Source organism: Nothoprocta perdicaria, unplaced genomic scaffold (assembly GCF_003342845.1).
Source record: "Nothoprocta perdicaria isolate Ctin4 unplaced genomic scaffold, notPer1 scaffold_108, whole genome shotgun sequence".
NCBI lineage: Eukaryota > Metazoa > Chordata > Aves > Tinamiformes > Tinamidae > Nothoprocta > Nothoprocta perdicaria.
Window position 1 is genome coordinate 601290 of NW_020454183.1, and position 26417 is coordinate 627706.

General features: G+C 34.3%; 1 protein-coding gene across 1 annotated transcript in view; it reads right to left on the bottom strand.

Annotated features, from left to right (window-relative positions):
* Positions 1-26417, bottom strand: part of PPP4R4 (protein phosphatase 4 regulatory subunit 4) — a 58166-nt gene that overhangs the window by 26087 nt on the left and 5662 nt on the right. Inside the window, exons 3-8 of the mRNA XM_026046612.1 lie at positions 13233-13335; positions 9672-9819; positions 8910-8983; positions 7253-7359; positions 4471-4578; positions 1448-1569 (exon numbers count right to left, since the gene is read on the bottom strand). Of these exons, the coding sequence (XP_025902397.1) occupies positions 1448-1569; positions 4471-4578; positions 7253-7359; positions 8910-8983; positions 9672-9819; positions 13233-13335 (662 nt within the window). The remainder of the gene's footprint in view (positions 1-1447; positions 1570-4470; positions 4579-7252; positions 7360-8909; positions 8984-9671; positions 9820-13232; positions 13336-26417) is intronic.

Sequence of the window (26417 nt, forward strand, 5' to 3'; positions counted from 1 at the left end):
GGCTTATATGCAATCATGTGTATTTTAGTAATTGATCAACAAGTTCCTGTAAATATTTGCTCCTCACTTATGTATCAGGAAGGAATAGCATAGCCAGTAAAACAGGAGTGGGAGTGGGAAATGTGGTGCAAAATAAAGTCACTAATGAAGATAAATAACTAGGGAATTTGGAGAAAAAGACGGCATAAAGTAAAAAGAGGGAAGTAATAAGCAGTGATATCACTAGCTCAACAGACATTTTCTTTTTTTGGTCATATACACTGCAGAATGCATCTCTCACCAGCTTTGCTCCCTTGGACATTTCTATAGGTACAAAAAACTTTGGAGAAAAAATTAATATCAGAGCTGGAAAAGCTCTGAAATAATGAAAAAAAATCCCAGCAGGGTAAGGGGTTGGAGGATGAAAATATTTCAGCTAGCCAGAATTACACTGGAAGTACTTCTCCTCCAAGTTTGCTCCAATCAGTGTTGATGTGAACTTGGGATGAGAATCTGAGCGCCAAGAACGTAGGCATCCCAGTAGCACTATGCCAAAAGAACCAGACACAACAGGGAATTTCCCCTTCCTCAAAAGGACATGCAGACACTCACATTCCTACATCTGAAGAACAACATATATGCATTGATTAGGGAAAAGGTAGGTTGTTGGGAAGATACAAGCACTTACCCATTTTGCTTTAAATACAGTGAAACATTTTAATAAGCACACACACTTTCCCTTTGCAAAGGAGAAAACTTTCAGTGCCAAACACACTCAGTTTTATAGGGTTTAAAAAGTAACTGCTGGTGTTTAGCACCTCTTAAAAATGGATCAGTTGTATGTACTGCAGTTTACAGGTCACAAAGAAATATTTTCTGTTCAGAAATTTACTAATGCATCTGACAAAGTGAATGCTAAAACTTCAAGATTTACTGATACACACATAAATATCACATTGCTACTGCAGCCTGGCTTCCTCCGCTCAGAAGGCATGCTGCAGTTAGGACTAGCTTTACTAAAGACTCTTATTTTTCACTTAAGAGATAAAAAACAGTTAACAATAAATGAGCACAAAAATTGATATCTGTTGCATTAAATTATTATGTTACATATCTTGGTGGCATTAAGTAAAGTAAATGTAAGTAAATATAAGTAAAAGTAAGTAAATGACAACAACCCAATATTCTGACCAGTAATAAAGTGATTTTATTTGACTTAGTCTCATCCTATTAGAAATCTAGAATAAGAAATGAGCAGTTTTACGGACAGCTGAGTCATATTCCTTTCGAAATTACTTTGTATGATGCATTTTAAGATAAGAAATACACAACTATAAAGGATAAAAACTAAAAACCAAATAAATGAAATGTCCTAAAAATTCAGACAGAACAAAAAGTATTTGAATACATTTGTAAGACGCCTTAAAGTCTTGATAACTGGGCTTGCCAGTCTCTATTAAGCTCTTACCTGCATCAAACATTTCAAGCAGATTCACTAGTGTCTCAAAGGCTGCAAGACGTACACTGCTGCCTTCATCTCTTGCCAGTTCTACCAATTCAGGAAGCACCACGGTTTTTGTTAGTTCTGTCCTGCACAGCAAGGCAAACAGTCAAGAGAAAACATAGAATGAATCAACATTTAATTTAAACATTATTTTGGTGACCAGCAAGGAAAAAATGACAAAAATGTAAGACAATGAAAAATAAATATAAATAATCAATGCAAATAATCTCAGGACTTTTCATTAGCCGAAGAAACACATAAGCTTAAAATACAAAAAATCATCACAATATAGGTTTCAAATTAGCTCAGAATAAATAGGACAAAAATGCAATCTCAAAAACCTGAAGAGGTCAAGCTACTTTACTGTAAGAAAATTCTTCTGATTATTATTCTGAATATTCAGAAAGTATTTAACATAACAAAAGAATAATGTCCAAAGTAAAAACGATTAAATGTGGGTGATACAGAAAGACAGATATTTATAGAAATAAAAATTCCAGAAGAGCCTATCAAAATATCAAACCCAAAAGAGTTTCTGCAAATCAGGGAAACAATGCTTTTTATTTTTAAATGTTTGAAAGTACCAGCCAAATTGATTTGCACCTTACAGAATTGTAGTTGCCAGCAAATTTAGCCTTAGCTTAACAGTTTTCTTCTGAAAAGATGATAAATAATTTATATAAAATTGCTAGAAAATTACATGATAAACATTTAGGGATTACATCATTTAATAGTAAAAAGAAGCTTTGTGATTGCTGACTCACTATGTTTCAACATTTCCATAATAATGATAAATAAGCAGGAGTACACACATTATTTTCCCACTACTCACTCATCACTAACTTAAAACATGACAACAGTTTATGCACTGAAATTATCCATTTTTCCACTTCTCATAAAATTAAAGATATATGTATTTAAATCACTAAGCAAGAGCCAAGGCAGAAACTACCAGGAAGAAATTAATGTATATAGATACATAAATGCTAACATTAAATGTTGGGGAGGGAAAAAAAAAAAAAAAAAACCAACTATACAGCACAATGTAATAACTGATAATTATGTACTTGTACCAACTAAACCACTTTAAAGCTGGATAAGTTGTCGGTGATACTGTCAACTGCCAATACCCAACACCTAGCTCTTTTGAAGACTTTCAGTGTACAGATAAAATTTACAATTTAGTTCATTTTTAAAAATTTTAACAAACAGTTCAAAAAAAAAACTCATGAAAGGAGATAAAAAAAAAAAAAGAAATGCACATGTCTTGTAAGGGTCATGGGAAAGAAGATTAATACATCACCCTAGATGGAGACCCAGAAATCATGAATTAAATATTAAATCAAGAAATGTTTTCTGAATGTAGTTCCAGTGCTTTCTAGGTTGATGATGTGAGAAGCACATTTAACATTACAACGCATACATGGGTTAAAACTGGCCCTCCTATCCCCTTTGCAGAAAAAAGAAAATTATCTGGTCACTCCCTGAAGATAAACAGAACTACTTAATTTATTTAATCTCCCATTACTCAGAATTGATTTTTGAGATTGCATAAATATATAGAGATACAATACAGATACACAGTAAAAATGCATTTCGAATTCCACACTTCCACAGTTTGATAAAATACTCTTTGAATTTAATTGTTATAAACAGCAATATTATCAGCAAATGCTATCCTTTTCTTCTGTAGCCAGAGTTCTTTTAAATACAAAGATATTTGTTACAGAAAATGTCAAAAATATTTAGTATGTTTTGCTTCCCTGTGGTATAAAAGGAAGCAAGTATGAAAATAAATGAATAATTTTACTCAGGTAAATAACATCATTTTCTGTTCATACTATTCACGTACTATGAACATCTATAGAAAGAAGGCCATCTAGAAGAGTTGCCTAAAGCACTTGATAATATTATTCTGCATTGCAACAAAGGTAATTTTTTTCTATGAATCAAGCAATTCCAATTCTTTATGATCTTACCTAAACAATGCATATTAAGCACATGACAGTAAGCCTCAGTTTTTGCTGTGAATGCTAATTCCACTACAGTTGAGGTAAATCATATTGTTTGCAGGGATACTGTTCTTTTTAAAGCAACTAAAAAATCTACACCATAACACATACAAAAAAATCCCAATCAAAATTTGGCAGTGGCATAGGAAAAGACATTTTCTGCTTCAGTGCTAACAAATTAAAGTGCATTTTTACAGTAGCTTACAAACTTTCAGTTTAACCCTCATCCTTGAGCAACTCCCAGATTCACATTTTTAAAGGCCAGAAGGACCAGTAAGATCTTTTAATCTGTCCCCCTGCACAAAACAGGGCAGGAAACATCACTTGACAATTTTTTAAGCCTGTACTAGCATCTACTACTTTTTTCTCCTCAACACAAGAACAGGAGCGCAGACCAGAAATTTCAAAATAGTTGTTCACCCGAAGACCAAACCCAAATGTGTAGCTAACATGTTTTAATCAATTACATTAGAATACAAGTTCCAGAACTTTTAATATGTATCTATGTATAACACTGAGAGTCTTCAAGGCTAGAGTCAAAGCTGACAGTGAACTGAAATTTGCTTTCAGTACAAAGACAAAAACAAATGAACAAAAAAACCCTTTTTTTGCATCCTCTTATCCTCTTGTAAAAAGTGGTAATTACTTGAAACTACTAAGCCTTGCCATAGTCCTCATGCATTTTTAAATAGATCTTAATCTAAAGCCAAATGACATCAATGGGCAATTTAAATGATTTCAATAAACTTAATATGAACTTATTAAAAGAAAATTTTATGTGGTTCAGTAATTTTACCATCACATACAAATACAAATCTGAGAATGGAAAACAGCTACCTGCAATTTCACAAAGCATCTATATGCTTTGAATTTATTATTGATTATACATGTGTTAATCTAAAAACTCATCTAACTTATCATTGAATATTTTAGCGAGAGTTTGCACTCAGTAGCAGTTATGCAAATGTTACTCACCCTATTCCTTGAGCTATATGTTCCAGCTGCCGACACATGCAAGTTCTGACTTCATATTCTACGTCCTGGCACAGTGATTTTACCAACGGAAGAATCTCTCTTTTAATACTAAAAATGTGAACATTATTTATTAATATACAGAACAAAAATATATAAAAACCATTTTGTAATATTCAAGTATTCACGTATTATCTCTAACTACAATTTTAAAAAATAATTTATCACACACCGCAATTAATGATGCAGAAAACTTACTTCTTGGATTCTACCGATATAAATGATAATGATATAAAATAATACCCTGCTTCAGATAAGAAAAGAAAAAGAGTTTTTCAAAAATATTTACAGACATAATTTGCTCATATTTCATCTAACACTTTTCAAAACTACAGAACAGATAAGCTTATTGATTATTAAATTAATTATCATCTTTAGCACCTTTTTAAGGATACAAAGAGTTATGTAAATAGAAATGCAAACTCTATTAAATTTCGTCCTTGCTTTTAAAACAGAAAGCAGAAATACTAATAAGAGGTTGTTTTACTGAGCCAGACATTCCAATGAATAAGAAAACTCTGATTCAAATACGGATTAATCTTCTTCTGTGTATACCGAAGACATTCCAAATCACCATTTACACACTGCTGTGGTTCAATCTTTTGTCATGTTCCAAAACTTTATGCATTTCTTTTTTCTTGAAGGTCAACACAATGCACACAGCTTGAGCAAATTCTGCAGGACCTAATATTCAGCCTTGTGCATGTGCCATATAGAAACTCAGCTGCCAAGTAAAAATAGTCTTTTTTTCCCCCCTCTCTTTTCAGACTAATATGTCCAAATTTCATGAGCTACTAAGCAGTCTGCTTAACTGTAAGGCAGTAGAAGCTGATCCACATTCTGTGCTAATTATAATAGCCATTAGGCATTATAAAATATGTAGATGAAGTTAATTCTAAGCTTCAATACAGATGATGAAGGCTGTAAAATATTCCAATTCTTTCAATCCCAAATATGAGATGAATGCAAGGTTCGAAATCATATACTCTTTGGCTCATTCTTGATGATTCTAACAGGTCAGTCTGTGTATAAATACATATATGTGTTATTAAATCCAAACAAAATTAATGAGACACAAAAGCATTGAAATTTAAGGGAAAAAATATGTCCTGAGGTAGAAGTCAGTGATACTTTAGGGAGAAGATGTATTCTATATAAGTTGCATTCTGCCATCTTGTTTGTGTGACATTTAATACAATGAGATATCACTTCCGATGAGGGTTTTCTACTCTACTAAAACAAAAACAACAAAACATGTTCAGAGGAGGTGGCTCACTTCATTGTCACTGATACTTATCTTTGGAAAGCGTATATCAAAACTACATTTAGGAATAAAATTGAACAATTCACAAGAAATTTAAGATTTATAGCCCCAACACTGCAATGACTTTATGCAAGTATACCCTACAATTTATGTTAAAATAACAGCAGATACACAGAAAAACTATTTTGAATTCTGTTTAAGTAAAAACACAGACAGTAACTTGGCAGATTCAGGCATTGTGTTTCCTTTCATTGCTCAAGATTCTGTTATGAGTATAAAGCATCTCTGTCCAAAACCTTATGTTGTTTTAAAACTCAGAGAAAGGGTATGAAAACTGAGATAACATTTTCAAGTTTGTGTGCACATCCTCGATTCATCCCAATGAAAATGATTTTGCTTCTTATAGCAAATATTTACCCTGAAGTTTCAAAAATTGTACCAAGTCTTGGGAGTGTAGCATTTTAAAATACTCTGAAGTACTAACTACTTTCATAAAAGACTTGAATTTAGCCAGCTGTTAGAAAAGTGTGTAAAAAAAGCCATTTTTTCCTTTTTTAAGGTCATGACTATGCCAATAGAAATATCCTGGAAGTCATATGAAATATTAAAGAAGTTTTATTATAGTATAAATTTTCCTTAGGAAAAACAGTGCCTTTTTAGAAAAGAATGTGAAGACATATTTCTGCATTGCTAACTCCCTTGAATAAGTACCTCTCCTGAGCCTATACCACAATCTCTCCCATAAAGGGAACGATAGGGTGTCATGAATCTTACTCAGCCTGTGCCATACTCCACACATGCAGATCAAAATCTCTTTTTCACCTTGTTCAACTGCACTGAAAATATTCTAACAGAGGATCAATACAGCTCAGAAACTTCTCAGTGATCTTCATCTAACCTACAGGGAGCTTGTATTTAGAAACAGTACTACTCTCAGTTCATTGAAACAAGAAGCTTTATATTTCTAAAAAGAACTCTTTTTATTATTATTCTGATTTCTACACATTAATTTTGTGTAATTAGGATTAAAAAGTAAAACCTGAAGAAGGTGGGTTCTTAGGGGTTTCCTCTTTATGATAAGAAATCTTAAGGTGATGAAGTTGAGTTTAGTTTCCACAAGTTGTAGAGACATTCACTATTTGGCTTATTTCCCATTAAGAAAAATACTATGAAACACTGATGTGAAAATTGTACTGATCATGTAGAAGAATATACAAATTGAAGTCAGATATGAACATCAGCAAGTGTGAATATACTAGTTACATTCTGAATGGTTTTTTTTATCATTAATTACTACCTAGATATATAGTAACCTGTAGATACCTGTAAATAGATATCTGTAAACGGAAAGTATTTAATTATTGCAATAAAATTAGTAGTTTTCTTGTAATAATTTTTGTCCCCTAACAAAGAAAAATTGATATACATTTTGGAATAAAAATATATGAACATTGTACTCACATATGAGTTTCAAATTTGTTAGCTAATTTTCCCATGATTTTACAACTGACTAATCGTGACTGAAGTGTTTGAGAAAGCTGTGCCTTGGAAACAATTGGATTCAGGATCTATATAAAGGAAAAAAGAAGAAAAATTGAACAGTAAATAGCATATTCTCTTCTTAAAAAAAAATCTAGTAAAATGTATGTCTCAAATATCATCTATCACTTTTATGGAATTAATGAGTGTGAACAATAATAACGCATATGTACATTAACAGCCTACTGGAAATTTGCATTTAACATTCAGTACTAATTATAGAATCTATATCTTGGCCCAAATTTCAGTTTATGATTCACATCACAGCCACAATTTTACATCTGTCTATTTGTGCCTTTATTTTGAAGCTAAGTTGTATATGAATATTTACAGCTATTAGCTGGGAATTTTCACAAAATGTTGAATCTGCCCTTGCACAGAAAAACAAAAAACAGATAAAGAGGAAAAGAGAACCCCTCTGAGGTTCTTCCTGATTAATTTTTCTAGGAAACACCAAATTTGGTATGGAGCTTGGAGGCAATGACATCTCTTAGTTATGTATACTCTGGAGGGTCTGTAGGGAAGAGGTTTCATTTCCATATAGATGCAAAAACCCTGCAGCTTATATGGGTGCTGCACTGCCATTTGATGGATCACATCTACAGTGCCAGAAATAAACTAAAAAAGAACTTTTAAAATACAACATTCAGGGATACTACTTTTTTGCAGAGGAATTATGACGGAAATCCAAATGCTGAGTCAGGGAGAACACCAGAGTTATCTCCTGTAGCTCATCACAACTCTTCACTTGTGTGAAGCTCACTAAAATTATCAGCAGGTTTGGAATTTACAAGATTATTTTCTCCTTTTTTTTTTTTNTTTTTTTTTTTTTTTTTTTTTTCTCCTAGCCATCTAACTTTTCATCTTTTAGAAGATTTCTGTACATAACAAATCCACAAAACAGTGGTGGATTTCAATCACTAACTAGTTTTAATGTGTATTTTTACACTACAAAAATGATAATATATTTACAGCTCTATATTGCTCTAAAGTTATAAACAGAGTAAGAGAACCCTATTTGAAAAGTTAACAATCAAATATGAATTCTCAGCACAAAATTTAATAAATTAGCAGAATAAAATGGAAGTACTTTATGACTTAGTGACAGAATTTATTCCTTTTCCTCAGGCTACTGGCTGAAAGCCTCTAGTGTTTTCAGGACATTAGATTACACAATGAGAAATATCTCTAGCGGTCAGTCTCCTTTAGCAGAAAACCACAATTTTGTCCAGTAACAAACAAGATGTCTTTCCCTCATGAAGAGACAGAATGATATACTGCCCTGTAATCTGAAACAGGATACACGAAAACATTTCTAAAAATACTAGGCGCAATCCAAGTGTTAAAATGTATATTGTATTTATTTGGTGAAGAACACTGAAGGTTTTTAAGGTAACCTTCCTGTCTGGTCTAGGGACATTCCTCTCAAAGTCTGCTCCATAAATGTTACCGGTTCTCACAGATGTAGAATGGTCACAGATGTCATTGAAGTGAATAAGACTTTTACAGACCTCCAAACTTTTGAAGAAACAGAGCAACATTAATTTTCTGTTTGCATAAGCAGGAAGAATATTATTACCTCAAGTCTAATAGTCTCTTTGGGTAAAGCTTCTATTACAGCAAGAAGAGTTTCTAGCCATGCATTGCTGACACCTGCCAGTAAGAAACAAGTATACGTTATGTTGTACGTACACATAAAGTATAGTCAAATGCCCATTCACTTTATAAAACTAGTTCTCACTTCTTTCCTTTACCTCTTTAATGAGCTAAATATATAAAAGACCTTAAATTAACATTCAAGACTTCGCACACTCACTATTTAGCTGCATATATTAGAAGCAAATTCTGCCCCCATTTTCTTGTCCTTTTAAATTCTGGTGTAGGCAGGGGAAAATAATTATTCTATCTTAAAAAAAGAAAAATTTCTTCATTTAGCATATTCCTTTCTTTTCCACCTAAACTTTCTACTTTTGCAACAGCAGGCCATTTTTATTGTGTAACTTTAAGATAGTGCCAAAAAAAGCTCAAACAAATCATCATAGAAGAAATGTCAATCACTCTCCCTTTATCTTCTTAGTCAGAGAATTTTAGTAATTCAGTACTTCAGAATCAGTAAAAACTACAAGATTCAGACCTCCAATCAAAGCAAGTATTTTTCTTTGCTTCCATCAGGAGGAAGACAACGTATTTAAATACCCTTAAGTTGTCAGCATGTCAAAATGTTGTCTTTCATGCAAGTGTAGAAGAACTGCGTGCGCTGTTTTACACAGTATTATACAGTTGCTACGGAAACAAAACATATGGAATTAAACAGTTATCATTGTAGTTGTAAAGCCCTGACCTGCATCCCTGTGTTCCAGATTCTGCAGAATGATGTGCAGAAAGGAGTGGGAGTACGTATGAATGGACACTGATTCCTCTTGCAGAATAGTCAAAAATGAAACAGCAGCTGTTAACTGCATTTCCACTCCCGCAACATGCAGCACTTCCTGTATAATTACAAATTATATCAGTTTAAAAGGATGAGCTGGAAAGTTACTGAAAGAACACTCAATTTTTTACATTCATTTTTAAGAATGAGTATGCAAGAATATGGATGGATTACAAAATTAGCTGTAAAATCATTTTCTCCTAATAGTGATTACTTGGGAATATTCAAATCTCTCTTATTCTAAGAGGAATCTTTTAAGAAAAGGAAAAGTTAATTATAATATATTTTCTCAACTTTCAGTTTCATCTATGCCTATGTACGGATATTTCTACTTTACAAAACAAGATGTAAAAACAAGCCAATCAACACTTCCTTCCTCTATTTGAGCATACAAATTAGAGAGAAACATTTCCTTCGCCTGGAAAACAATACTAAAATTTTAGTAGACATTTACATTTCTTACTTAGCAAGTAGCACTGAACACAGATAAAAGTTTATATATATTCCCTTAAAAATAAGCCAAGAGGTATTAGGGTATTTAGTCAGGGAACTCAGTATTTACTAGCACAGAATTTTAACATATAACAACATAATTAATCTTAAAAAGTCTACTTCAGAAGTTAAACAGTCATAACATTGGTTCTAAATCTGATCATGAGACAATTACATGCATTAGTCTATGACCAAAGCACCACACTCATTTCATGAGTGATTTCAAACTGCATTTTTTTTTTGCATTTCCTATTTGATGTTATGTAGGTCACCTTTTAGTTTCTTTTCTTCATGCTTCAGATGAATAGGCTTTACTCATATCACATTTTAAGGATTAACCTGATTTTTAATTAAAAAAGTAAACCAAACTTTAAGAAAATTTCTTATATACATAACATGCACAAAAGATTATGCAGAGAACAGGCAGGAAATGAATTAGTACACTTTGCTTACTTTCTCATAGCAAAACACCAACAACAAAAAAGGCAATAGATAAATGCCATAGAGTTTGTATGTGCAAATATATAAATTTTCAGTTTATCATTACTTATCTCTCAAGAGATTTCTGCAAATACTCAGGTTTGGACATTTATAAGAGCATTCACCCCCACCAAAAGCAGAAAAATCAAAACCAGAAAATTGAGCAGCTATCCAACTAAAAAAGCTTAAGAGAATTAACAGAATGCCTTCAATAGCCATGGAAACTGCATTCTTATTATCAGCATGGGCTATCTCTGCCCTTGTTCTTCTACTGTTACCACAAATGCTACAGCAAAGAATAAGGCCTTAAAAATAATTCACTTCCTGAGTTTGTAATATGAATGTTTACAGGATCAGAATATCTACGAAAACTGATATAGAATTACATTAAAAAAATTCAAAATATAATCCAAAATCAGAAGAGCCATCCGCACTGCAGACAGCAGACTGAGACAGCATTGCAAGTTAAAATATAATGGAGCTGAACTCAATTTTATGTGTCCCTTCACTCTGGATATAATGCAAAGAGACTTGTTAACCATCAAATAAATTTTCCAAATACTCTCCTCCACGGATCCACACAGCTCTGAATAAGCACATGTGAGAACAGCTTTGCTGGATGTGCCTCCTCATGGACTTTGGTGGACACCAACATGCCCTTTTCCAAGCTATGGACACATCTGCCTGCACGGACATTTGTGCTCAGATCTGTGCAGATCCATGTATGAAATTGTATGGACCTCCATTCTCCTTTCAGTTTCACTCACCTCAAGCTGAGCAATCTAAGCTCAGGTAACACAATTTTACTTATTTAATCATTAGGGTGTTTCTCTGTATATGGAATCAGCACAGAGCCAGGGTACAATGATATACAAGGAAAATAAGTAATTGTGAAAGCGAGTTTGTAACAAAGGAGACAGTAATGAGTAAAGTATAAACTTCAGTAAACAATAGCCACAGTTTTCTTCAATCAAAACATCTGACACTCAATTTAATCACTGTTTAGATCTGTCACATATATAGCTATAGGTGTTTTAGTGTTGAGAGGAGCAAAATTAAATATGCCGTATAGAGGTAAATGTGACAGATCTAAACAGTGATTAGTGGTCTAATCTAAACAGTGATGCGGAAGGTCTTTCACATCATTTTAATTGGTTTTAAAGAACGATGATAAATTTGCATGTACCCATTTGCATGTACCCCACTTGTTTTTTCCTCACCTGTAATATAAATAGTATTTATGTGGTTTCCCCAAGTATACTAAAAAGAGTAGTCTGGGTTTATTACCCTATTATGTATTGGCAATACTGTCAGATAGGTATCACCCTGAAAGTCTTTTTTTTTCCCTCTTTTAACTTCTATATGCTATGCTATGCCTTCTAAAGGCTATGCAAAATTTCCACTTAATAGTCAGGACTGTTTCTCTTTGAAATAAAGGCATTTAACTTTTTAAAATTGCAGCAAACATGAGCACAGCAGAACAATTCTTCTGCTGAGAGTACTGAATAACAGGGAGCATAGAAGGATCTGCTCTATGACAGTATCTGCAGAAAAAAAGAAAAATCAGTCATTCGCGGCAGAGTTTTAATTATTGAAGTTTAAAGCCAAAAGGAACACTTTGATTTAGACTGACCTCCTCCTATCAGAAGGAGCTATTATATTTTGCTATTTCATTTCTGCTTTGAGCTCATCAACTTAAATCTCATTTAATTTACTATCTAGAAAGGCATTTGGTATGGAAACCGCAAGATGGAAAACATATTTCTTTGCATGGCTACTAGCTGAAAGGCTAATCACTATCATCATTATTATAGAAAAAGGTCTGCTTCATTTCTAATTTTTAATCAGTCTTCAGCTCCTAACTCTTCTTTTTTGCTACACCTTTTCAGTTAAATACTTTCTTATCAGTGAGGAAGATCATTTTATAAAGTAATTAAGTACCTCTTGATCAAAACATATTGAACTCTGTACAGATCTTTTTCCAGGTCCTGGTCAGGTTAATGATCATGCTTTTTAATTTTTTTCCATCCCTATATAAAAAGCCAAGACTCTACAACTACCCCTTTATTTCTGCCCAGAGTCATTTCCTGTTTGTAACAGGAAATAATTAATTTTTATTAACTAATAACTTTTGTTATTTCATTAATAAACTAATAATTAAGAAGCCCTTACAGAAAATTGTTTTGATAGAAAGAAACATCTCAGATATCTGCAATATATGCCAAATAGCAGTTCAATTTTTTTGGAGGGGTGGGGAAGAGGAGCAGGAACGTAGTGTTGAAAAGTGATGTCCAATATTATAGACCAAAAATGCTTTTGCAGAAAAGTATGCAGTAGAGCTTACATTTAAATATTCTACAGAAAAGTATGTGCTAAGCAATCCACCACTGAAGAGTCAGACTAACCTCAAAAATATTAATCCCAGCGGTAGTCTTAAATGCTACTGAATAAAACTATAACACTGGAAAAAAAAAAGAAAAAAAAAACAAAAAAACTTACTCTGATTTTTGGCAAAACCCGACGAAGCGTTTCTGCAGGATTCTGCCGCATCAGGACGGGAAGATTTGCCACCACACTTGTTCCTTGGATATCCTGTCCAGAGCTTACAAAAATACATACATTTTAACCACTGATCTTAAGATGGCCTCAAGCCCACAGATTTCATTAGAAAAAGACAAAGTTATCAATAATAGGTCAAAAGAGGCATTAACTTCTTTCTTAAAAACTAAGATACTAGGTAGCAGAAAACAACATAAAAAGCATGTCAACCATAAAACCTGTTCCGTATTAGTTCAAAGATGAGATGTTCCAATTCTTAATTGTGATTNGGGGGGGAATTTGAAAGACCTTTTTTTTTTCTCCCTTTTCCCCTCAAACTAGATCATCAAGGCTGTGATTTTGTAGACGCTTTCCTATGTGAAGATGATATAACACAGAAAGGGGGCAAATAGAAGAACGCATAAAAAATAATTAAAAAAAATATTCAACATACATTATTGCTAAAACATACAGTTTTTGATTTTTTTTTTTTAAGGAAGATAATCAAATACATGTTCATATTGTTAAACACAAAGAAACATCAAAGTACCCAAAAACTAGCGTAGATTAAATATCTTCTATGTTTCTTCTCATTCTGTCTCTGTTGATGATAAAGAGATAAAAGAAAAGGGGGGAGGAAGAGAACAGGGTAGGCACCAGGGAAGGTGGATGAATGTCCAAAATGGAATCAGAAAATGTTCTTTCTTTTTTCCTTATGGATGCCAAAGTTAACAATTTAACTAAATATTTAAATGCACATTTTTCCCCATTTAAATGAATTAAATCTGCTTTGCTAAGGAGACTCAGCCACACCAACAACTAAAATGCTTCTTCTTAAGCATACTAAACTGAACTATACATAACGAACACATATAAGCGTTTTTCTTAGCATGACATTATAATTATAATGTACAACATGATTACACACTTGTTGAAAAGAAACTCATGCTAAAAATACTTTTAACTGTTTCCATATAGAATGCCCTGGTCATTCTGAATTTTCTTGGCAAAACATACCGAGGAAGAAACTAGGTACATGCAACAGTCACAAGACAGTGAATTTCAACTTGGAGTTCTGTTCTGTCACTGCAATATATTAGGATATTCACAGCCAAAACGCAAAGCCTTCCTGCAGCATTTAGAGCTGAATACATTATTGCACATTCCCCTAATACTCTAAATCATCCTCAACATCCGTGTCTTTCAGAAATTAAATGAAATTAGTTATTTACAGGTACAAGCAAGCAGTTCAATTTTGCTCTATTTTGTTAAATGCATTTGAATGCACTTTGGAAAATGAGGATATGTTTGTGTAATAAGTGAGAAGCAAAAGTAAAAGGCTTGCATTAAAATCACTGGAGACTAGAATACCCTAACAGAAACACTACAGTGTCCTAATGGAAAAGCTTTTTTCGGTTATTATTTGCAAAGATCTCCATATAGCTGTAGTAAAAATCATTGTGTCAGGGTTTGGGGCAAGACACTTAAGATCCACACCAACAAAACCTTCCGCTTCCACAAAGGATAAATGCAACAGCAATCTTTACATCTCATTTGCTTACACATCTAACCCGAAGGTGCCAATACTTCCAAGGCCTGTTCACAGCTGAGCACATACAACTGCATTCACCCCAGCTAACTGCAGGCTGCACATGTCTTCGTCTAAGATTATTTTCCTTCATAATCAAGGCAGAGAAACAGGTCTTGGTAGGGAACAACTCATATCAGCAGAAACAGGTCAGACCTCTCTCTACAGCGGCCTATATCCCATATATCCTCTATACACTGCCTACAGAAAGGCAGACTCAAAGGCCAGTTCATCTATGGATACTTACACTGTAAACAAGTTTCAGAAATACATAGCAAACCTTGGCCAGGTTCTGCTCACCTTTACCACCAGCAGTAGTCCCACTGGTTTTCCACATAATAACATACATTGTCCTCAAAAATATTTGGACAATTACAGACTTAACTAAGTGATCTGGGACAAAAATCAAATATGCCTAATATCCATATTTCAAGAGCAATCAGCAAGGGTATACCACCAACTTATTAACTGTACTAACTGTGTTCTAAATGAGTGTTACCCATCGTGAATTCCATGAATCACTGTTTTTGTCCTATTTGCAGGCCATGTAATTCTTAAATGTTACAAAGATTAAAAACACAAATAGAAGAAGAGTTATGATTCATTCAAATAGAAGAAGAGTTATGATTAATTATGACCAAGTTATGACCAAGGCTGCAACATTCTGACCCACTAAGCAAAATTTGGGAATCATATTCAGAGCAGAGACTTCACATTTACTGGTTCTATATGTTTATAATAGCTAAAAGCAAATAAAAATTATAGCAGTTAAGAGAGTTAACATTAGATGTAAAACTAACTGTACATGTTGCTAGGTGAAGAACTGTGGTCTTAAGAGTAGTAGCCTAGAAGAATTATTTCCTGTTAAATGTGGATATTTCAAATTTTCATAAACTACTTTAGTTTTCTTTTGGTGGTCAGAGACAGCATAGTCTGAAGGGTCAGACAGAGCAGATTCTGAATTTCCGTTCTATATATAACAATGGTTTACCTTGTGACCTTATTTATTGGGGAATTTAGGTAAAACATCATGACTTTAGTGTTTCTTTGCTCACTTTCTGTTTTCTTCATTTTTTCTGTCCTCAAATAGAATGGTGATTTCATTTTACCAATCAGACAATAGTAATTTAATTAGTTTTCATATCTCAAATATTATATTTTCTCATTTTCTGAACTTCCATAAAATTATACTACTTAAGACTTGCATGGAAATTCACAAGACAGAGTAAGACATGAGAGACTAAAAGACACAACAAATTGAAGACACACAATTTCAAGGCCAAGGAGAAAAATTTTGCAAAGAGTATAAAAATAATACACATTTCCTTTCTACTTTTATAAATATAGTGCATATTACAACTGAAAAATTGCATCAGTAACTTTCAATTTTTTTAATCCTCTGTAATAAAATCAGTTCAAGTTATTGTGATTTTCTGAAAAAGTATTAGGAGCCAATTTTCTGTCTGGCTACCACTGACAGCAGTCTATTTTAAGTGTTGTTTGCAAACACAAGAACGTTGACAACTTTTGATGGTCAGACCTATACTAAAGCCATCTTTAAACCCTATCAAAATCAGGGAGAAGCAACTAGACTACACCTTCTCAGACTGATTTTAGCATTGATACAACCTAATTTTAGAAACATGGTCTGTCGATAACATCTAAACTCAGTGAGAGGACAGCGTTGTGTCACTCGGTAAAACAGGATTTAAATGAAGATTAAACAATGATCTATTTACAGCTTGTAGTATTTTGCATTATTCAAAATCACTTTATTATCTCATTTATAACAATGACTACCAAAGCTTTTCTGCTTTATGGCACATTTCTTTGAGAATCACGTACTACTTGCAATAGCAGATGAAACCTATAGCCACAAAAGTGGATGAGGGTAACAGGGCAGCTGAGACACAGAACTTGCTAAAATTCACCTTGCAGCCTCACCAAGGCAAAGGTGCACACTTTTGCACCTACTTTTGCGATATCCAGTAGGAATACAAAAACTCAAAGCAAGCTGGAGGAAGTATTTTACTACATACTTTATTCATTTTGCATTAAGATGGATGAAACCAGAACTGCTAAAAAATGCAATTCTATGAGCAAGCATTATAATGAAAAGTGGAGTGTTCCCCTTTAAAATAGAAGGGCTTAGTATCTGGCTTGCTGCCAAATAAGAATTTGAATTGGGAGGCATTTCAACACCTACACAGCCTGTAATTTTCCAACTGTGGAAGATTTTTCTCCTATTTCTACCAAAGAAGTTGCATCATGGATTCTCTTTTCTTTAAATATTAAAACCTCCAGTATTAAAGTGAATTACAGTCAGATTAAGACTTTTTTCAGACTCAAAAGTATATCCAAATAAATACTGAATAATTATTTCCTTCAGAATCACAGAAAAATCAATGTTATAAAGAACCTACTCCTTTATTAACAGTATCAGCTAGATAAGATCTCTAACAGAGATGTATACTTAGAAAATTTTTTAGCTCTAGAACATTTGTAGTACCAAAATCCATATAGATTATATCAAAATTTAAATATGAAACTTCAGGACTCATGTTCTGAGCCCATCCCAGAGAACAAAACAATAACTTCACGTTCCCAGGAATCCTCAGCCAGGGAGGGATGGCTCCCTGGTCTGGTGGTACCAAAACTGATCTAACTACAAACTTCATTAACGGGCTGGTATTAACAAACAAGCAAACAAACAAAAAAAGTGCAGCTTGTGGAGTCTCCATCTTTGGAGTCATTCAAAACTCTAAATTCGGGACAAGACCGGGCAGCGTGTTATTCTGGCAGACCCTACTTCCAGTATGCACTGCTACCTACTTCCCACATGCACTGCTCCCTATGAAGCTTCTAGTGCACCTGCATCAAGAATGGAAAAACAATATTGAGCTCAGTAGTTATGTACTCATAGCAACCTTGTTTACCAGGATCAGCTTGGTCAACTCAAGTCTCTTATTTCTGTTTGCTTGCTTAAGAACTGTCAAAGAGAGAATAATTGTAATTCACACAAATAGGTTTTTGATCCTGTGCCAAAACAAATGTACTACAATTACACAATAACTTGATTCTTTCTAAGATCACGAGTTCCTACGGGTTCAGACAGTAATTACTATGAGAAACATTATGTTTCTCTTCCTTGAATTTTAACAAAAATTTGAAGAACACAAAAGTGCCTCAAAATGTGCCTTTGTTCCCAAACATTAGTCTAGTACCAGCATTACGAATCTCCTGAAAGGTAAAAATGCTCCTTTCGCCTTAGATAGTTTATAATGTATACTGCATTTCTTATAGTCCCTGCTAAGTATGTTCATCTTATTAAATTTAGACACAAAATGAAAAGCATTAAGTAAGACCAATCTTTTCCCTCCCAGATCAAGGTAATGATCCAATTTTCCAAACCCCAGATGATGCAACACAAATGAGCTAGTAGCTGATATTACTCTTCCCCTCTGACCAGGCATTCACTGCCTTAGAATTATAAATTTCACTTTCAACAAGAGTTGTTGTTCCACAAAATTCATTACACTTTATGTGTTGTACTTTACAAGAATCCTCTGAAAAATTAGCAGACCCATGGTTTTTCTACAAAGTGCAAGAAAAAAAAAAAAAGCCACAGATACAAGACAAATGCCAGGAAGGTATATTATTTCTACATAACCAAATTTATTTTATAGCTTAATTTAGACATGGGATCTCTTTTCATTCTCCCTCCTTATCTGTTGCATCCATATATTTCGTCCACAGTGATAACTGTGTCATGTCATTCATGAAAGAAACAAATGCCTTAAACTACCTAAGATGTACTGGGATCTAAGAGCCTTTTTCCACTCGTGGGTTTTATAAATATGAGGTATTCTATCTAAGGGACCCCAAAGACTCCAAATAATCACTTATCTGTAAGTCTTTTTTTATCACCTACTCTCACTTCCTCTGACCATGATATATTCCATGTCACCTCAATTCCATAACTCACAATTTTCTTACTAGCTCTAATCCAGCATTTGTGGAAGTTGATGAGAATCTTCTTTAAAGTTTTTAAAGGTTCTTGAGACAGAAAACAATATCAGTACATTTCAACTTCTGCTTTAGAAGAGCAGTTTTTAAGTCTTAAGGACATGTCTAACAAAAACTCCTTGTTATGAGCCTCTTCAATCACCTGGGAATGGTACCTGGAACACTAATTCCAACCAATTCCATCCACCTATCTCTAGAAGCTTCTCTGTATAACTGTAGGAGAAATACATCACAGTCTGGGGGAAAAAAATTACACATCTGTTTCTGTATTGCTTCATTAAGAAAAAAAAAAGAAAACAGGAAAAAGATGTTGATTTTTATGTAAAACAAGAGTTAGCTTTAAAATAAAGACTATGGCAAAAGCCTGAAATGACCAGTTCTAAAACTTCTAAAAAGTTTCCTTTCAAAAATACATAAGTAAATAAAGTTTATAGAATTGACTTTTTTTTTCCAGATCCAGAATGACAAGCTCTCTGTGGTTGCTTCAACCACTCTAATGTACACAAATCACAAACATCATTGTATATCAGTTAACCATCCATACTCAAAATCACACAGAAGAGGGGATCAAATAAAAGGAAAAAATAAGAACAGACACATTAGAGACAAGCCTAGAAGAGATGTTATAATGGATACTGAGTACAGTACGAAAGGATGCTTAAGTGAGTGAATTAAATGAAAAGCCAGAAGGGACAGATAAAATAAAAAATTACAATAAAAAGATAAAATAAATATTGCTAAGGACACACTACACTCAAGGATTTGAAACTATGTTCACACAGCGTTTGAGCTCTGCGAAGCTCAAAGCAACCTGTTTTAATTTGAAAATTATGCATTTAAAATTGTGAAAAATACAGCTGAACTTTTAGAAGCACTTTGGAAGCATTAGCTCTTAAGCCAGTATTCTTTCCCAAGCAAAGATATCTGACCAGGACCTCAAAATGACTTCAAATCCCTACAGTAACAGCAAGATTATACCAAATTATTGTTGTTAAGTGCAAAAGTCCTGGTCACATGAAAGAAAGAAGAAAAAAAAAACAGCCACCAACTTGCCGCTCCAGACTTCCAGACAGCTTAGAAATGCTTGTTCTATGTCTGTTCATTATTCAAATATTTCCAAATAGTATTACACATCTACTTCAGATGGAAGCAGTTGCATCAACAATATGATGTCAAGCTGCCATAACTACTGCCTGTAGCTTCATTTCCTTACCCATATGAAGCAAGCAGAGACCAAGAGCAGCTTTCCCACAGAAAAACGTGAATATCTAAAAAATTACTCCCATTTCAAGCTGTTGGGGATTCGTATTTGGTCAAACAAAATCAAAACAAGAATAAGAAACAAGGAAAGGTGCTTTACTTTCACATTTGGAAAATGGGTGAAATTCAACTCTTAATTAAGATTATGAAAGTCAAACTCCTTTATCAGAGAAATGTATGGAATTCCTTCAATAGACAGCACAGGATTTGGAGTAGACATAATTTTAAAAGATTATAAAATAAACATAAGCAAATCTTTCAAATTCCAGATGACAAAAATTTCAAACTGTAAATAAAAATAATATACATGCACGTCTGTGTTTAGACTCCTGTTAAAATGGTTACAAACACAATGCCATGATCTCTCTCCTCCCCAGTGTGGGTTAGGAACTATAATCCCAGGCCTTAGTCGCAATAATGTTCTCTACCTTCAGAATCACTACTATGATCTTTAACAGCCTTTTGTTAAACTATTTTTTCTCACATACTCATATTTTAATTTATTTCTAACAGTACAATTATCCCAAAAGGAATCTGACATTCTGCAATGGAAAGAATAAATAAAGCATTTACCAGTAATTCCACCCACATTTACTAAAAATAGTTCAGATTCATCTTTAGAAGAGTATCTCTTTCTTTTGAAAGCATCTTAAATATGCTCAGTTGCATCGATCCTTCACAGCACACCAATTTTAATCACCTGAATATCTGACTTGTCCATTTATTGTTGGTATCAACATCCTTCTATTAACATAAAGGAAACAGAAAAATTACTGGAAGGTACCCGTTGATATAACACCTGTTCCAGATTGGATTTATTCCTCTCTTTTTGATGTGTGTGTGTGTGCGTGTGTGCGTGCACACTGTTGCTGTTGTTTTTAATAAGCAAAGAAACATCTCCCAGATAATTAAATATGAATTGGACAATTACTAACTACCAAAAGGAGCAGGTTAGTGAACTTTCAGTCTAAACGCACTGGGGAGTATTAAAGCAATGCGTTACTCTCATGAATATAAGAGATATGGCATCTTTGCAAACAGATGTAGGATTTACCTTAAAAGAGAGTACCTGATGCTTAGAATTCCAATGTTATTCCAAAGTATCCAGAACTCTGGAGTTCTATATGGATATCAGGAGGATAAAGGTGTCTTCACATGTGCCACAAAACATCTCAGCCAGTATACAGTCTTTTGAAGACCAACAATTAAAGAGAAACTCACAGTCACAGAGAAGATAGTATAAAAGCAAAGGCAAAATAAAACTTATAAAAAGACTCAAACAGTGGAAGCAACAGAAGAAAAATATGCCTAGTAGTTCTCTACTTCACCAAAAGCATATAACCTGAGACTGAATGACAAAAATCTCCCTCTTCATTAAATCAGCAGATTAGATGAGTCACTGGAAATGTCAATAAAGTCCTAAGAATTAGGAATAAATAAATAAATAAGTTTCAGGGATGCTGATGTTCATTTTCTTGAGCTAGCTTCTCTTTGATACATCAGTTTCAAGCAGTGATCAAAGTGCAAGAAGATTTATCTGCCCCTCGAGACTTCATTTTCCCTACCAGTATGCACCTAATCATTTATCATGAACTCATGGCACAAGCGTTTTTGCATATAATATAACAAGTATATAAGATTTTAAGAAGTTACAAGTGAGCCTTAAAATGTATCTTCGTTTGATCTTATATGAGGAAAGAAATTAGAGACTATGTACTAAAGAAATAGCTTAGTTTTATGAAGTCATCATTCTTTTCTTCATTGATTTAGCAGTTTGTACTTAACCCAGTTGTAAAAGACAAGAATAAAAATAAACCTTGACCTAAAGACTATATCCCAACTAACTTCTAGCTCCCAAAAAGCACAGAATGATAGGTATCCTAGTCCAGACCTTTTTAGTGAAATTACATAAAGGAGATTAACTGTTTATAACATAAGATTTCTGGTACAAGCAGCAATGAGGCAGTGACTCATGTTTTGCTATTTAATATGGACATAAATCCTCCTCCTCAAAAAGCCCAGCTACAATATCAGCAGTGAAAATGGCATCTTTTCTGCTTCTCCCTTTAAAGCTAGCATTTCTATCTCCATGCCTGCAGAGCAATATAAGTAATGTTACCATGTAAACAGGTCTATTAAAGCAGAAGTCCTTCATTTTTCCTTTTACATATGCTTATTCCATCAAAGACAATACAATCAATTCATACTCTCAAAGAAAAAAAGTTAGCATTGCCAAAGTATTTCCTAACTATCCATCTCGATATAATTTCCAAATACTAATGTATTAAGATAAGCAATATCTCTAAAAGTTTGACGTTTCACATCTATATGACATACAAGGAAACTGATTCACAGAAGCTGGCAAGCAACTTCAGTAGAAGCTGGAGAGTCCACATTACCTTGGAAACTCAAATCACAAGCTGGTCAGACGCACTTCTTACAGAGTACAGGCAACGAGGAAATCATCCAGTTTTGCAGACATAGAAGTAATAGTTTTTGCAAGTAATTTTTGGGGGTGTAACCGAGTGCAACAAGGGTTCTCATCCTATGCAACTCCGTTCATATCAGTTGAGCTATCACTGCTTGGACTCAGCTTGAATCCAACTTTCCTGCTCCTGAGCTGGTAAAGGGAGTGAAGGTGGAGTTATATAGGTACTTTAAGCAAGTCCTGTTTAATCTTAACATTACACCTGGAATGCCTCTAGAGCTTAGTATTTCTCTTCACTGGTAAAAAAAAATATTTAATGGGGGGGTGGGATTTCTTTATCAACAAAGCTAGCTGATACAGAAATGTGACCTCTTTTTGTTCACGAGGCAATTGACAAGTCACATACAAGGCCATTCTTGTATGAATGCTCCAAGTCTCCCCCACTCTAGCAAACCCTGTGGCAATTTTGTGCAAAATTATAGCACGCTGCTACTTAAAAAATAAAAACAAATAATACTCTTTCGAGTTAAGACCCACTGTGGGAAAGAAAACAAGAAAGAAAAAAAAAGATATTTTGTTCGTAATAAAGTGAAAGAGCTAAGAACCTTACAAACTTAATAACTACTTTAAAAGTTAAGCAAAGCCAATAGCAACAAGATGTCCAGTTACTGTCTTCAGCTGTCTTCAGCACCATTTCATTCATATCAGCAAACCTACCCCTGCTCCTGTTCAGCTTGAATCTGATTTTTTCACTCTATTGCAAATTTTAAACCCATAGAAAAACAGTATGGCTGGAATTAGACAAGAAAAAACAGGACAAGTTAAATAAAAACAAACCACTGTCACTGTTAAAGCAGAGAGTGCAATTTTGGAGTTGCTCAGTAACTAAGGAAGGTTTTCTAGCCATAGGGTTTGCCAGGTATGGGGCAGGTATCTAAAATCAAGTACTATTTAAGGGGCAGAGGCCAAATCTTTTCAATGCCAGTTAACAAGTCCAAGGGAGTAGAGTAATTCCACTCAGCCCTGCTGTGAACTGATCTGACTGAGGAGGAACAACCCAGCTCATCTGCACAAGAGGTGCCTCTGTTGCCCAAAGCCACAGGCACCCAACAGCACCCAGCAGAGAAAACCACTGTGACACTCACTGTCACACCCACTACCAAGAGAAAGAGGAAGTCTGATGCTTTTCTTCCTTAACATTAATCCCTCTTAGGTTAATACTTTGGAAACAGAAAGATGCAGAAACACTGCTTTGAATACAAAAGAAGCCAAGTAAGGACTATTTAAATAAAAATATCTGGATCATCAGGAGTCCAATCAAGTATTAACATAGATAGGAAATATCTGGTACATTTTCCTGCTTATATAAAAATATCAGCTAAAGACAATACAGCATGCCTCACACAGATGTATCCAAGAGACCTTGCAGAAAATTCCAAGTAGTGCCTCTTTTCTCATTTTGTTTTATCATGACTCATAAAACAGAAAGCCATTTTTCTCCCTTAGACAGTGGTGTTCATCTCACACACCACAGAGAATAAACATTTGATGGGAAATACTTCATATTTTTTAAAATGTTTCCATCAGATCAGCAAGGTTATTCGCGGAGAGAGGAGAAACTTCAAAACTGGCAGTGACTGCAATGGCCATGAAAACTAGCAACAGCCTGTTCTCTGAGCAGTCACGTAGCACTTCCCTTGCTATCTTATTCACATGAAAAGGCTGTTGCTGCTGTTGAATCACTAGGTTATCTTAAAAAATCTTTCACTGAGGAAATAATTCTACGTTTGGCTAGAGATACCATTTATTGCATCAGTTTTGGAAACTGGAGGTTGTCACTTTGGAATCCAAAGCCGCTGCCTCTCAGGCAGAGTCCTACAATGCTGTGTAATTTACCACTTGATTCTTTAGCTGTAATAGGGGCTTTGCCAGACTATGTCAATTCTTCAAGTCTTCATCATGGAAAAGTGGGTGCTTATAAAACAATTTCTTCCATTCTCATTTTTAATCTGTCCTAAAGATCCAAAGAGAACTTCCCATGATGTTTTCCCATGTTTAAATATTTCTGCTTAAGTAATAAAGTAAACCTGGCTTCTTTTCTGTGACATTAAGTTTCAAGCTCTGAGAGCCAGTGTAACTTTACCACACTGTTGGCATTTAGACTACCATTTGGTAGAAGAGAGGCAAAGAAGGAAAAAGCATTAGTATTGCTAAAGCTGACTTATTTAGCTAACAAAAACAGCTCTAGAAGCACACACCAGAAAACAGGACTAGTTATAAACCTCAGTGAAACTATTTCATGTCTCATTCCTAGCTATTCCTGTCACAGCATATCAGCTAAGGCACAGAAATAGACCAAGCCTAGTCCTGGTTCCTGAAATCCTTTGAATTTCACCCCAAAAACTTCCCCTCACGTAGCAATAACCAAGCGTGGAAATGTGAATCAACACTCAAATGAGTTTTATCAGACTCACTCTGTGGAGATACAGAGGAGCATCTCAAAGAGCTTAAAATGAAATGTTTGCAAAGGCAAGTACTGAGAACCATTCTTCTGAGCGGTGCAAGTCTCGTCAAAGTCTCATGAAAGCACTTACACAAAAGTTAAGCACTTGATTTTGGGGATACATAACAGCGTATGCTACCATCCTGATGCTCTCAAAACTGGATGTCTAGTACTGCTTTTAGGCAAAGAGTAGCTGGCAGTATGTAACTATTCCCGCTTCCCTTGGATTCTGTGAAGCAGCCGGGTGCAGAGAACAGGACCATGGAAGCATCATACTATCATTTGAGAAGAACTCCCTGTGCTCTGAACTGGCCATGCGTGTCCTCAAGGGCAGGAGGAGTTTGCAAAAAACAAGACAAGAACACTCTAGAAACTCCCTTTAGTCATTAGCATATCGCAGGTACTATGTTATGGGACAAGAAACCCTGTCAAAGTGTTCTCAGATTTGCCCTAAATGGGCAGCCTGACCCACCCTTTGAGGAGTCTGTACCTTAGATTTATTCTAACACAAAACACTTTATTTTCCCCAACTGTATCCTCTTCCAGTTTCCACCGGCTATATCTTCATTTCCTGACCTGAACTTGTGCAGTGTTAGTACATTATTTCTTGCCAAAGCAAGTAAAGGATAAAAACATAAATTAGTAATATTGAGCAGCATAAGGATGAAAGCTTCTTACAAGTACAAAATGTTGTTATAAACAGTGGGAGCTTTGTTAAAGAAGGTAATATAAAGAAGAATATTAGAGTCATATACTTGAACATTAATTATGTGTCATCCCAAAACAAACTGTGCAGCTGTTAAAGTCATTTACTAAGTGCCAATGCTCATCTAAACAAAAACAAAACAAATTCAACCTCCTGCTGGGCAGCATGCTATCCTTGTATGGGATCTGTCATGTAGAAACAAGAAAATATTGTAAATATTTAGCTGGAGAGTCTCATGATGTTTTTTGCTTTGTTCGGTTTGCTTTTAAAAAGACAGCATGGTAAGGCTTTTCTTGACTCATAGGGCAGGTTCTAGGCATAAAAAATAAAAAGAAAAAAATGAAATGAAAAAAGATAATGAAATTAAAATGAACACCCCCAACTTGGTTCATCCAACTTTTAGTATTGAAAAGGGCATCCACACAGCCATCTAGTTTCTCTATATTATATCTTGTAAGTAGATACTCTGAAATATAAATCCAATTGACATCTCCAAAGGAAAATTTGTAAATGCATAAAGTGCAACTGTTGATCTGACATGTCACAGCACTCATGTCGTCTGTAGGAAATCCATTTAATGTTAAAAGGCTGAAATACAACTATGATTAATATCCTATACTCCCCAATCATTTGAC